Source organism: Miniopterus natalensis, chromosome 7 (assembly GCF_054644295.1).
Source record: "Miniopterus natalensis isolate mMinNat1 chromosome 7, mMinNat1.hap1, whole genome shotgun sequence".
Taxonomy (NCBI): domain Eukaryota; kingdom Metazoa; phylum Chordata; class Mammalia; order Chiroptera; family Miniopteridae; genus Miniopterus; species Miniopterus natalensis.
The window spans coordinates 9492858-9505051 of record NC_142087.1 but is presented as its reverse complement, the minus strand read 5'-3'; the positions used below and the strand labels follow the sequence as shown (position 1 = coordinate 9505051).

General features: G+C 43.1%; 1 protein-coding gene across 2 annotated transcripts in view; it reads left to right on the top strand.

Moving 5' to 3' along the window:
• Positions 1-12194, top strand: part of DHX35 (DEAH-box helicase 35) — a 60779-nt gene that overhangs the window by 36879 nt on the left and 11706 nt on the right. The window contains exons 15-21 of one of the 2 annotated variants that reach the window (XM_016219368.2): positions 1858-1953; positions 3522-3584; positions 3768-3862; positions 5521-5598; positions 6972-7101; positions 9660-9741; positions 11678-11749. In XM_016219368.2, coding sequence (XP_016074854.2) covers positions 1858-1953; positions 3522-3584; positions 3768-3862; positions 5521-5598; positions 6972-7101; positions 9660-9741; positions 11678-11749 — 616 coding nt within the window. The remainder of the gene's footprint in view (positions 1-1857; positions 1954-3521; positions 3585-3767; positions 3863-5520; positions 5599-6971; positions 7102-9659; positions 9742-11677; positions 11750-12194) is intronic. The other variant, XM_016219369.2, reaches the window with a different exon arrangement.

Below are 12194 nucleotides of genomic sequence, written 5' to 3'. Positions count from 1 at the left end.
CCTCTTACTATGTGCTTTCCGATCTGTTTACTAATATTGGATACTAGTTAGGTTGTATCCACTTTAGGATTCTTAGTATTTTTCAGGAATGGGATTGGTTCTCCCCACATAAATAATCCTCTTAAGGATACTTAAGCTCAATGGAAATAAGGACGGGTTAAAATTACACAAGTTTTGTATTATAGTCACCCCAGTGCATAGGAAGTGGTACCCTGTGGTTTTGATTTGCATTTCCCTAATGATTAATGATGTTGGGCACCTTTTCATATTCTTATTGGCTACTTATATATCTTCTTTGGAGAAATGCCTATTTAAATATTTTGCTCACTTTTAATTTTGGGGTATTGTCTTTTTATTATAGAGTTGAATGAGTTCTTTATATATTGTGGGTACACGTTTCTTCCCAGGCCTATGATTTGTAAATATTTCTCCCATTCTATGGGTTGGCTCTTCACTTTTTTGATGGTATCATTTGCAGTACAAAAGTTTTAAGTAATTCAGTTTATTTTTTCTCTTGTCACTGTGGTGTCATAGCTAAGAAACCATTGCCTAACCCACAGGCATGAAGATTTTTTTCCTAGGTTTTCTTTAAAGAGTTTGTATAGTTTGAGCTCTTACATGTAGTAGGATCTTACATGTATGATCCATTTTGAGTTAGTGTTGTGTATGGGGTGAAGTAGGAGTCCATCTTCATTCACTATATTTATGATCCGTCCCTGTGAAGGAATAGCTGGTTACTGATCTAAAATGTCGTCAGTGATTTAAAAGGCCTTTAGGTGGGTCTGTATCAAGTCAGCCCAGAGTGTGTGTGTGCTAGGCTGGGCTTCCATCTCCTGTTCCCAAGCTTGTGAGAAGAACTCGAAAGCAAGGTTTCCTGGGATAACCTGTATTGAGGATGGGAGAACATTGATTGCATGGAAATGCTTCATTTGGACTGATTTTCCTTCAATCAGAATGACACTTAAAATATTTTGTTTCTTCACTGCCCTGAATTAGCTGGAAAAGCAGAGGGGAATACACAAATTAACTTAGTTTCAAGCCAAATTACCAGCTTTGAAGAAGCATTTGTTTTAATGCTACATCTTGGGAATAGTCTCAGCAATAGTAAAACAATAGTCTACATTGTGGGAATTCAGCTTCTGGGCATTGGCCAGTGGTAAAGAGGTGGGGGGGAGGGTTGAAGGAGTCCACCTGGCTCAGTAAACTGCCCAGGAGGCAGTTGGATAAATAGCTCTGGTGTCGGCACCAAAGAGAGATCTGGGCAAGTGTTTAGATTCATAGTCACAGCCTTGTAATTGTTCACACAGTAAGGGAAGGGACATTTACCATGGGACATGGAAGAAGATCCAGAGGTGACAAAGAGGGAGCCGCAGGAGAGATGGCGGAGAAGCAGGAGAGTAGGGGTCCTGGAAGCTGGGCAAGAGTGTTTCCAAGGACTGTGGTCTAGAGAGTCAGAGGCTGCTGCAGACCCTCTGGAAACGCCCTTTGTATTTCACACTGTGTAGTTGTTGGGCCCTTGGAAAGAGCAATCTGTGGGGAATAGTGAGCCCAGAGTGACACTGCTGTGGGCAAGGAGAGAGTGGGAGCCAGAGGAGGCTGCAGGGCCATTTCTTTATAATGAAGTCCTGAATAGAAGCCATGAGAAGTATCAGTTTTTAAAATTAAATATTCAAGAGCTCAAGGCAGGCTTTTTCTTCTTATAATGTAATGGTGCTCCGGTTGTCAGATGGAATGTGGTAGTGCATGATTCATCCTTTGGATACCTTTTTTTCAGCATATATCATCTTTTAGTCTCTCAACAACTGTACATCTTTCAACACAATGGTACATGCCTTCTGATTGTTGTTCTCGTGGCAGGTCTGGACAAAGACTGTCGCCTAACTGAACCACTTGGCATGAGAATAGCGGAGTTTCCTTTGAATCCCATGTTTGCAAAAATGCTGCTTGAATCAGGTGGGTGGAGACCAACAGTTCTCATTGATTTTATTTTGACTTTCAGAGGAGTTATTTCCGTGAATTCTTTGCACCCTGGGGTGGCGAAGGAGCTATTGCCTAACGCTCCCAGGTTTGGGGCATGTTGCTAACTTGTAATTCACTGTCAGTCATTACTAATTCAGTAAGCACGTCTGTTTGTTTCTCATGGCCTAGCACTAACACCTTAGATTTTTTTTTTAAACAGGGAAGTTATTGTAAAAAATACATAACAAAATTTACCGTTTTAAGCATTTTTTAAGTGTACAGTTCTGTGGGGCATTAAGTACGTGCACACTGTTGTTGAACCATCCCCACTGTTTGTCTCCCGAACCTTTCATCTTTCCAAAGGGAAACCTGTGCCCGCCACACACTAACCCCCCCATTCTCTCCGCCTCCCCGGCCCCACAACCACCAGTCTACTTCTTGTCTCTAGATTTGCCTCTTAGAAATCTCCTGTAAGTAGAATCATACAGTATTCCTTCTTTTCTGGCTGACTTGTTTCACGTGGTATAATGTCTTCAAGGTTCATCCATATCGTAGCACATGTCAAAATGTCCCTCCTTTTTAAGGCTGAATAATACCGTGTATGTATAGATCACACTTTGTTCATCCACTCCTCTGTTGATGGGCACTTAGGGAGCTTCCACCTCTTGGCTACTGTGAGTAATGCTGCAGTGAACATGGGTGTGGGAGTATCTGCTCAAGCCCCTGCTTTCACTTCTTTTAGGGATATACTTAGAGTGGAATTGCTGGATTATCTAATAATTCTATGTTTAATTTTTTGAGGAATTATCCTACCATTTCCCACAGTGGCTACACCATTTCATATTCCCACCACCAATGTACAAGGGTCCCAACTTCTCTGACACCTTCAGATTTCTGTGAGGATATGGGTTAAGGGGTAAACGTGTATGACCTGGAGATCTTCTCATACTTAGAGATCAAAATCATCTAGAGAGTATAGTTTTCTCACGCCAGGAAAGTAAATAATAATTTTTTTCTTGGTTTTATCTAACTTTTACATTAACTGGCAATCTACAAAACTGTCAAACTAAGCATGATGAAAGTTAGCTATAATTGTGTTTTGGAAAAACCAAATGACCTTAGGCTTACATTGAGCACCAGGATTCTAAGTTTGGAGTTGGATAGTATGTCATTCATGAGGCAGGAAGCTGTGGGGCAGTAGGGCTGGCAGTGCAGTTTGCTCTTGCTCTCTAGTGTCCTGGAGGGCTGATCGTTACAGACTCTGGTCCCAGGTGTAGCAGCAGCAGCTGCATCCCACAGAGTGCTTCCCTGGTCTAGTTTGCTAGGTGCTAGAGCCCTACTTACAGGCAGGCCACCTCAGAGAAGGGTCCAGGAGCAGAGAAACAGCAGAAGGGCCACAGCTCACATATTTCCTGCCCCATTTCCCTCTCAGGCTTTCTGCCAGGATTCTTGGTGTCTACATAAGAGAGTCAGGAACAAGTGTGGAGCTGCCCTGCCCTCAGTCGTGGGGCCAATCTGGCTCCCTGAGGCTCACAGTGAGTGTAACACTCTCTGTGTTACAGCTGCAGAGTGGACGAGCAGCTCCTTTCTCGGAGTCCTTCCAGGCCTCCAGTCATCTGAGCCAGGTACAGGACGTTCCGTTTGGCAGGGTGAAGAGTTTATGTATTATAAATTTTAAAAATCAAGCTATATACGGATATATCATCTTAGTTTGCAGTATGGTACAAGGAACACATTGGAAAATGTCTTTCACTTCTCATTGACACATTACATGTTTGAATTCAAACGTGCTTTTTTTTGTTTTATAGGAAATTTTGGCTGTTCTCAGGAAATTCTCAGCATTGCAGCCATGATGCAGATCCAGAATATCTTTGTGGTCCCCTCCAACCAGAAGTCTCAGGCAGTAAGTCCAGCCTTCTCTCTAAGCTGTTCCTACCAGTGTTGCACTTTGGGCTTTCCTTGTTAAAACAACTAGGAACTGCTGACAGCCGGGCTGTGCAAATACCAGCTTACATTTGAGTTTGTGCTGTGTGCCAGACATTTTCTGTGCATCATTTAATTTTACCTTCACCACAAACCACGAGGTCGAGATACTGTTACAATCATTTTTTGAGATGGAAGCAAGAAAGGTTACGTGACTTATTCATGGTTGCACAGCCAGGGTGGAGCTACCTTTCACAATCCAGATCCCCAAGTATTAACCATTGTCCTTCTGACTTTCCCGTAAGGGAAATTGTCCTTTAGTTTGCTCTGGGAGCAACTGAGTGGGCACATAGTGAAGTAAGGAGTCAGTGCCTTAGCACAGCAGGCTGATTCTGGTCATGTTGGAGTCAAACCAAGGAGATGCCAAGGCCCTGCCTGAGGCCCAGGTGCCAGTGACAACTGAAAGAGTGAATGTTGGAAAGACAGTGAAGGAAAGTTATGATGGTAGAGAGCTCCGCGGAGGTGAGGCGTACTGATGGAGGCAGGTCAGTGATGAGTTCAGAGTCGGCTGCTGTGGGAAGTGACAGCCTTGTGCACAGAGAGGCTGACTTTGGGTGTGTGGTTGGGAGGATAGAACCTTTCTTACGGATTCCTGTCATCTTTCTCGACAATCATATAACCATGGATTACGGAGTTTTCTTGCCTCCGTTCCCAGGTGGTGATGTCTGTTTTCTGTTTGTTTGCTTCTCTATTAGCCTTTTTAACAATCCTGTCTTAGAATAGGCAAACTCATTTTCAAGATGGGAAAACTGAAGTTCTGACCAGTATGTCTAAAATTGCAACATATAACCTCCTCCCTTTTCTGTCCCCATTCCCTGCTTTATTTTTTTCCTTTAACACTTACCACCTAATATACTAAATATTTTGCGTATTTATCTTGTTTATTGTATTTTTCCAACACTGTTTTATTCACATATCTCAGATTCAGAGAGCAGTACCTAGCCTATAGTAGGTCCTCAGTAAATATCTGTTATTGAGTGAGTGGAAGGAAGAATGAAGATTAGTTCTGTGGCATTTGACACAAGGAGAGAATTCTGAAGTGAATAAGTATATGAGTGTGCTCATATTTATATTGTTGTATGTGCTGCTCCTTGAGTCCATGGGGGCAGATGACATTGCCCAGAATGTTACAGAAGGAAGCGTTTAGGACGGAGTCTGAGTGGTAGCCTAGGAACAGAGAGTGTCTCCCATGCGCAGACAGCGTGCCCCCTGCCCTCCTGGAGCTTACATTCTTTTGGGGGCTGGGAGGAGTTCTGAGAGAGATGATACTACTGGATAGAGGAGGAGAGACACAAGAACACTAACTTTATCTGATAACTATGCCAGGTACTTTATAGCGAATTATCTTAACCTCACAGCAGTCTCGGTAGGTAGGCTTAATATTCTGGTTTTACAGATAAGGAAGTTGAGGCTGAGAAGGGTTAAGGAACCAGTCTGAGGTCTTTCAGGAAATGGCGGGGCTAGAATTGTGCAAACCAGGTCTTTCTGGCTCTGTAAGCCGTGAGCCATTTGTATAATGTTACCTCCCAGTACGAGAGGTTCACAGGAATCAACTTCTAAATGTTTTTTTCTTTCCAGATGCGAGTGCACCGAAAATTTGCTGTGGAGGAAGGTGATCACCTCACTATGCTCAACGTGTATGAAGCATTCCTCAAAGTAAGCACAGCCGCTGCTCGGAAGGCCCCCCTACACACCTGTTGACTCTGGGCCCTCCTCGGCCCTCCCTCCTCGGCCCTCTCCCCTCACTCTCTCACCCACCCAGTGTTTCTGGACAGCACTGTCCCACATGTGAATAGGAAGTTCTGGTACATTTCCTGCACTTAAATGAGGCTAGGAGTAACTTGTGAGTGTGAGACTGCACAGCCACCACTCCTCCACAGCAGACAGGCTGCAAGAAGGCGTTTATGCGAAAATCCATGTATATTCATGTACCCTGCCTATATTTAGCCATAGGTGATGTTCATCTTTATTGTTCTCAAAATTCTGTAGAACTAAGAGCAAATAATATAGCTATCACTAAATTAAAGTTATCACTAAATTAAAGTTATCACTAAAAGTTGCTAAAAAGAGAGATCTAAAGATGATGAAGACAATGAAAACAGAAACCTCTCATATAAAGGAAAGGATGGATGTAAGAGGGGAATGAGATATTTCAGATTTTCATTATCTTGTATTCATTTTTTAAATACTTCTTTTTAGCAGGGGAGAAGTACTATTTGTTTTACCAGAGATCTGAAGGGAGATTATTTAGTTAATGAACAGTTTTTTAGAAAAACCTGATTTCTTACTAAGATTACTAATTATGGATTAAATCAGTTGAAATTCGTTTGTATTTGCATAGTATATCATCCCCAACCTAAGGCTCCCCTGCCAGTAGAATGTAGGTTCAGGTCTTCATTGCATTATTCTGTAGTTGCCTTCTGGGAAGCCCTCTGTGTTTTCATTTTCTTATTTAAAACGCTTTCCTCCCTGGCTTGGACTATCATTTCTGAGGTACATTTCCACAGCAATAATTAATCTAAGGCATAATGATCATGCTTAAGAATGCAGAACAAAATTGAGTTCTGTTGATAGAAAAATTATACTTTGGGGATAAATAGTAGTAATTTGGAAATTATTTCTGAATTGGCAAGTGCCCTATTGCTTGCCTGTAGTCAAATACAGTGATAAACTCAAGCCCTGCCAAGGAAGGAGAGTTGATTTACAAAGAGCTGCAGGGAAGTGATTCTGTTTGGTGGTTTGCCACTCACCTAGGAAGGTATTTAATGTTGTCATTAAGATTGACAACTCTGCTGGTCATTAAGCTCTTGTTCGCCCTTTAGACAGAGAGAGAGCAAAGAGCAGTCACATGGTGAGCACGCCAGTATCTCTCAACATCTGGTGCAAAAAGGAGCCAGTTGCCCTCTGAAGATCTTGTCCCACTGAGTAGGCAAATGCAGGAGGAGGAAATGATGATCTCCACAGTCTAGCTGTGGTCAAGAACCTGTCTGTGGTCTTCTTACTCTCCCTCCATCTGGATTATTCTGCAGCACAACAAGAGCTCTCAGTGGTGTCAGGAACATTTCCTGAACTACAAGGGTCTCGTCAGAGCTGCGACAGTAAGAGAACAGTTGAAAAAGCTTCTTGCCAAGTTTCAAGTGCCCAAGAAATCTAGTGAAGGTAAGAATCAGCTGCCCCCTCGGTGACGCCCATCTCTACTGCTGTGCTGCCTTGTTGGAGTTCTCGCACTGGGGTGTGAGGGAGCCACACAGGGCACTCTGCCTGTGTCGATGGAAAGCTGTGTGTAAAGCAGCACATTTTTCTGAGGAGGTTCATTTTATATCCGAGGGCTATTCTCCCTAAAACATTCTCATAAGCCCTGACAACCCTTAGGAAGCATTAAGCTACAGATCATTGCATATTATATAGTTCATTTTCCCATGGAGGCTTTGTAAGAAAAATTACTTTTAAGTGGACAGTATTTATGACTCTGATGTATAAGTCACATTTTACTTTCAAATACAGGTATTATTAAAGCGAGTGCTGTATGTTTAACCTGGGCTGTCACCAGGGTAAAACGGAAGTGCTGTGTAAGGCACAGTCTCTGGCCTCTGGCAGTGACTGACTACCATTAACTAAGGACACACTAGGTTACACTGTGACGGGTTCTACAGTTATTTTATCAGTCTCTCCCTCTGTGAGGTGTAGGTAATATTACCCTTATTGTACAGAGGAGTTGTCTAGTCCTAGGGAGAAGTGAAGTTCAGGACAACACAGTTGCTTATAGCAGAGGAAGGCTGTGTGGCTCAGCACCTACACTTTTGAGACATTTACTCCTTCATTCAGCAGCTGTCTTTTGAATACCTACAGGGTGCCAGGCACTCTGGCTGGCATACTCAGCACCCCTAGTACTTGCCTGTAGTAGGCCAGGCAGCGTTTGGAGTGTTTTCACATGTTAATTCCTTTAGTGCTCACAACAATCCAGTAAATATGCAGTTATCTCCATTTTGTAGGTGAGAAAATGAAGCCAAGAGGCAACAAGTAACTTGCAAGGTCACACAATGAGTGCGTGGTGGGATCAGAACTTGAACCCAGGCAGTTTGCGCTCAGAGCCTTATTTTGCCTTTACACTGAAACACGTGACTACAGGACAGTGAAGACTTGTGTCTTATTCTCTGGAACAGTGCAGTGAAGGGAGAGATTCACACAGACAGACAAACCGCTGCAGTGTAAGACTCCCAGCTCTGAGAAGTTACAGGAGTGAAGCCTCAGGGATCGTGGCCGACCACAGTGGCAGATGTGGGAGGAGCACCGGGAAGAAGGCGCCCAGCGAGGGCTGGCCTGGGAGGCCTCACAACAGGCCTCTGGTGGTGGAAGTCCAGTTGAGTGAACTGGTTGAATTAGAAACTCTTGGCAAAGGGCACGCCAGGCAGGGAGGACTGGAGACAGGTGGTGGAGTGGGGAGTGTGTTAGATGCTCAGAGTATTAGTGGGTGAATAAGCTCCCAGGACAGGGAAGAGTTGGAGCCTGGGTGGTTGCGCACAGCTGGAGTCATTGCTACACAGGAAGCTTACAGGGGCAGCTCTTTAGGGAGAAGGTGGCAGTCTTGTACATCCGTGTTTCTTAACCTATTTTTCATTATTAACCCCTCACCCAGGAGAAAAGTTACATTGCATTCTTCCTAACGGGATACATTAAATACTAAGGAACATGATTTTGTAGGGTATGGTTGAACTTTGGAGGGCCTCAACTACTGTAGTATTTAAGATTTCCTCCTACTTGCTCTCCAAGAACCATTTTCACCCCTTTTGTTCTACATGGAAATTTCTCATGGGCAGATGGAAACAAGAGACTGAATCTTGGATCAGATTGCGGTTAGAGATGCAAATTTGAGATTCACCAATTCTGTGCTAAAAAGAAACAGGTGTAATCAAATAATTGTGCAATAAAAGAAGAGGTACCTTTTTGCCAAAACACTGCTGGTAAGAATGCAGTGAAACTGGCATTCTTGTACATTGTTGATGATTTTGTAAATTATACCACCTTTTGGGAACTTATTTATCAACACACTATATTTCATGGAATCTAAAACACCATTATGAAGAAGATATGCCATTATTTTATGTACCACTAAGAAAGAAAAATAATTGCTGCTAATTCTAATTATAAAATGCTCTCAGTGAGTTTAAAGTGTAAGAAAAGAGTGAGTCTTAGAATTGATGAAATATAGTATGTCATAAGCCATAGAAATGACACTGTCTGCACAAAAATTTGTAATGTATACTGTGGGAATCATCTAATAATGGGAAGTCTTTATCCATGGAAGATGTTTACTCTAGCAATCTAGACACCCATTAAAATGGAATGTTTGAAAATTTTGAAGAATTACACACTGTAGCTTATAACCACAGAAACAGTGTAGTGTTAGTGTCCTATTTTGTGTCTTATGAAAGGAACATCATTCCCACAAGATACTCTCCTAGAAAGGAGGTCACTGGCCAGCCAGTGGAGTGCTCTCTTAGGTTCTGGTGCCCAGCCTTGGTCTGGGCATCTGTGGCCCAGGAAGGTATGGGGCCCCATGTTAAAGGAACAATCCAGCATGTTTCCCTCAGCAGCCATTGTAGGTTGCAAGGTGGCTCGAAGCAGCCTGGGGTGGGGCTTCCCAGCACACGCCCAAGTACACAGAGTATATGGCAGGCTAGGGTCTCACCTGTCATTCTGTTGGCTGCCTTGTGTAGGTGATCCAGATCCAGTTCTGAGGTGCATCGTTTCAGGATTCTTTGCCAATGCAGCGAGGTTCCATTCTACTGGAGCTTATAGGTAACGTGATACTTTGTGAAGTCATTTATTAAAGGAGAAATCTTAAAAATGACCCAAACCAGATAGAAAGCTGATGTGCAGGGAAAGGAGAGAAATTAAAGAATTTTCCCTTATTTATATCGTGCCTTTATGCAAAGATGAGTTGACGTTAGCTATATAGCTTTAAGCACAGCCTCTTAACTTTATGGAAATGACTCTCAAGTATTCAGCCCATCCACAAATTGTCAAAGGATGACAGTCTACAAGTCAGAATGTTAGAATGGTAACATTTCCGTTCTGATAGCCGAATAACCCATTGGAAGGACCCATTAAAGATGATCTTTCCTAGAGAAGTTAATTTTGTCATTGAGTAGCTCATGCGTTTTTAGAGAATTGCAGAACTGAAGCCAACACCTACCCTGATACATTGTGGCCAATGTTTCTTTATGTACTGGACCTGCCTCCCAGTACAGGCTACAGCTTTTCTCCCGGTGCCATTTTCTAGGCAAAGACTATCACTGATGGTTGATGTCCTCCTGACAGCCTTTAGTATATTAGAATAGAGTAAAAGCTGATGTGTAGCTTAGCTTTCTTTTCTGCACACTAAATCATTCCAATTCTTTGAATGTTCCTTTCAGTCTTATCTTCTCTCTCGCCCCATTTCAGTCTTGTAACTTCACGGTAGCCCGTTTAAAGTGCAGTGATCATAATGATCTATTATTTAAAAAGAGAGCAGTCAAAAGGCTTTCTCCCCAGCTCTCCTTTGGATTTCCTTCATATATTATTTTGTCATTAGCTTTTTCCCCTCAGAAGATGTTACAGTCCTGTTACCTTGAGGTCAGCCCAGGTGCCCCAGACACTGGGCTTTGCTAACAAGTCCAGAGTTGCACTGAACCTTTTTTTTTCTTATCTGGCAGCCAGGTCTCCATCTGATATCTGTTTGAACCTAAGTATAGCACTTTACACTTATCTTTACTATGTTCTCTTTGTCACTCCAGGCCAAGTAGTCTAGCCTGTCAGCATCAGGATTCTGTTGCCCGCCGCAGGAGCTCCCCTTCCCAATGCTGAGTTGTCCATGTTGGAGGCAACCCTGAGAGGCCTGTGATCCTCTCCAGTGAGCAGTTACTTTGTTGCCCCTTCGATTGCCCCATTCCCCTCAACAGCATTAACAATTCCTACTAGCATTTAAAAAATCCTCCAGTGTCCTCAACAAAAATATGGGTTACATAAGAGGCTTCGCAGTCAGCGAGTCCCTTTGAGACGAAGTTCAGTGTTGGTCAGCTCGGACTACCTGATGGGACAGCCAGGCCCCCGGGGTGCTGGCGTTACTGCAGTGCCTGAAGTACTTGCCTGACACACAGCGCCCGGCGCCCACAGAAACTCTGCAGTTATGTTCAGGCAGTGACAGCCTAGGCTGTGAAAGCTCTCTTGGGAGCTGATCCTGCTGAGAGTTCTGTGCTCTGTAAATTGTTTTCGAATTACATTGATTCAAATCTGAGTTGGAATTTGAAATATTATCTCAGCAAAATGGATACTTCAGTATTGAGCTTTCTTGTTTCCTTATTATTATCTCCCCCATAGTCTTTATCTTTCGTATTTAGCTTTGTTTAATAGAAGTAATACTTTATATTATTTCTGTTTCCAAGGAAATTACTTTGAAGGAGAACCTACAGATAACAAACATAAACATTGGCAGAGCAATCTATTTCTAAACTTTTTTTCTGAATGTTCTCGTGTTGCTTTTCTTTTCTTCCCTTGTTTGCCTGATTTATTCCTGACTTCTGGGGTGGCAGGGTGGGCCAGGCCCATAAAGGGCACAAGAGAAGATGGAAAGAATAGTTTTGTTCCTGTGAAGCACAGTCTGCATGCATTTTTTATAACATTAAACATGTCTCTGGGAGAGTCTTGCTATAGGTATTTAAGATGTACTTCAGATAAAATTCTTCTCTTTTACAAGGACAATTCGTGACGATCATGAACTACACATCCACCCTGTGTCAGTCCTTTATGCAGAGAAGCCACCTCGCTGGTAAGCGCCCCCTGCTTTTTAGCCTTGTAACTACGTGGAAGGAAAGGCCCAGGTCTTGTTCGCCTCTGGGTCCCTATTGCCTGGCACAGTGCCTGGGTCAGGCGCCCAGTACACTTTGTTGACTTTGTTACACAGGGTTTATAGAATTTCTGCTCTGTCAGAGATCTCCCTAAGCAAATGGGGATAATCCTCTATTCACTCATCCATTCAGTGAACATTCAGTTTTGCCAGTGGACTAGATACTAAACCCTGCACTGGGCACAGCTATGTGGAGAATTCAGGTCCCAGATGAATTCATAGTTCTGATGGAGAGATAGACACAGATTCCAGTGTCTCAGGAGAAGGACTTTGACAGAGGGTGTATAAAGGGCTCAGGTTGGCAGCTCAGGTGCCAGGGAGAATCACGGATGGCTGAGATGTTCCGGAAATCATGTAGGACTTAGAG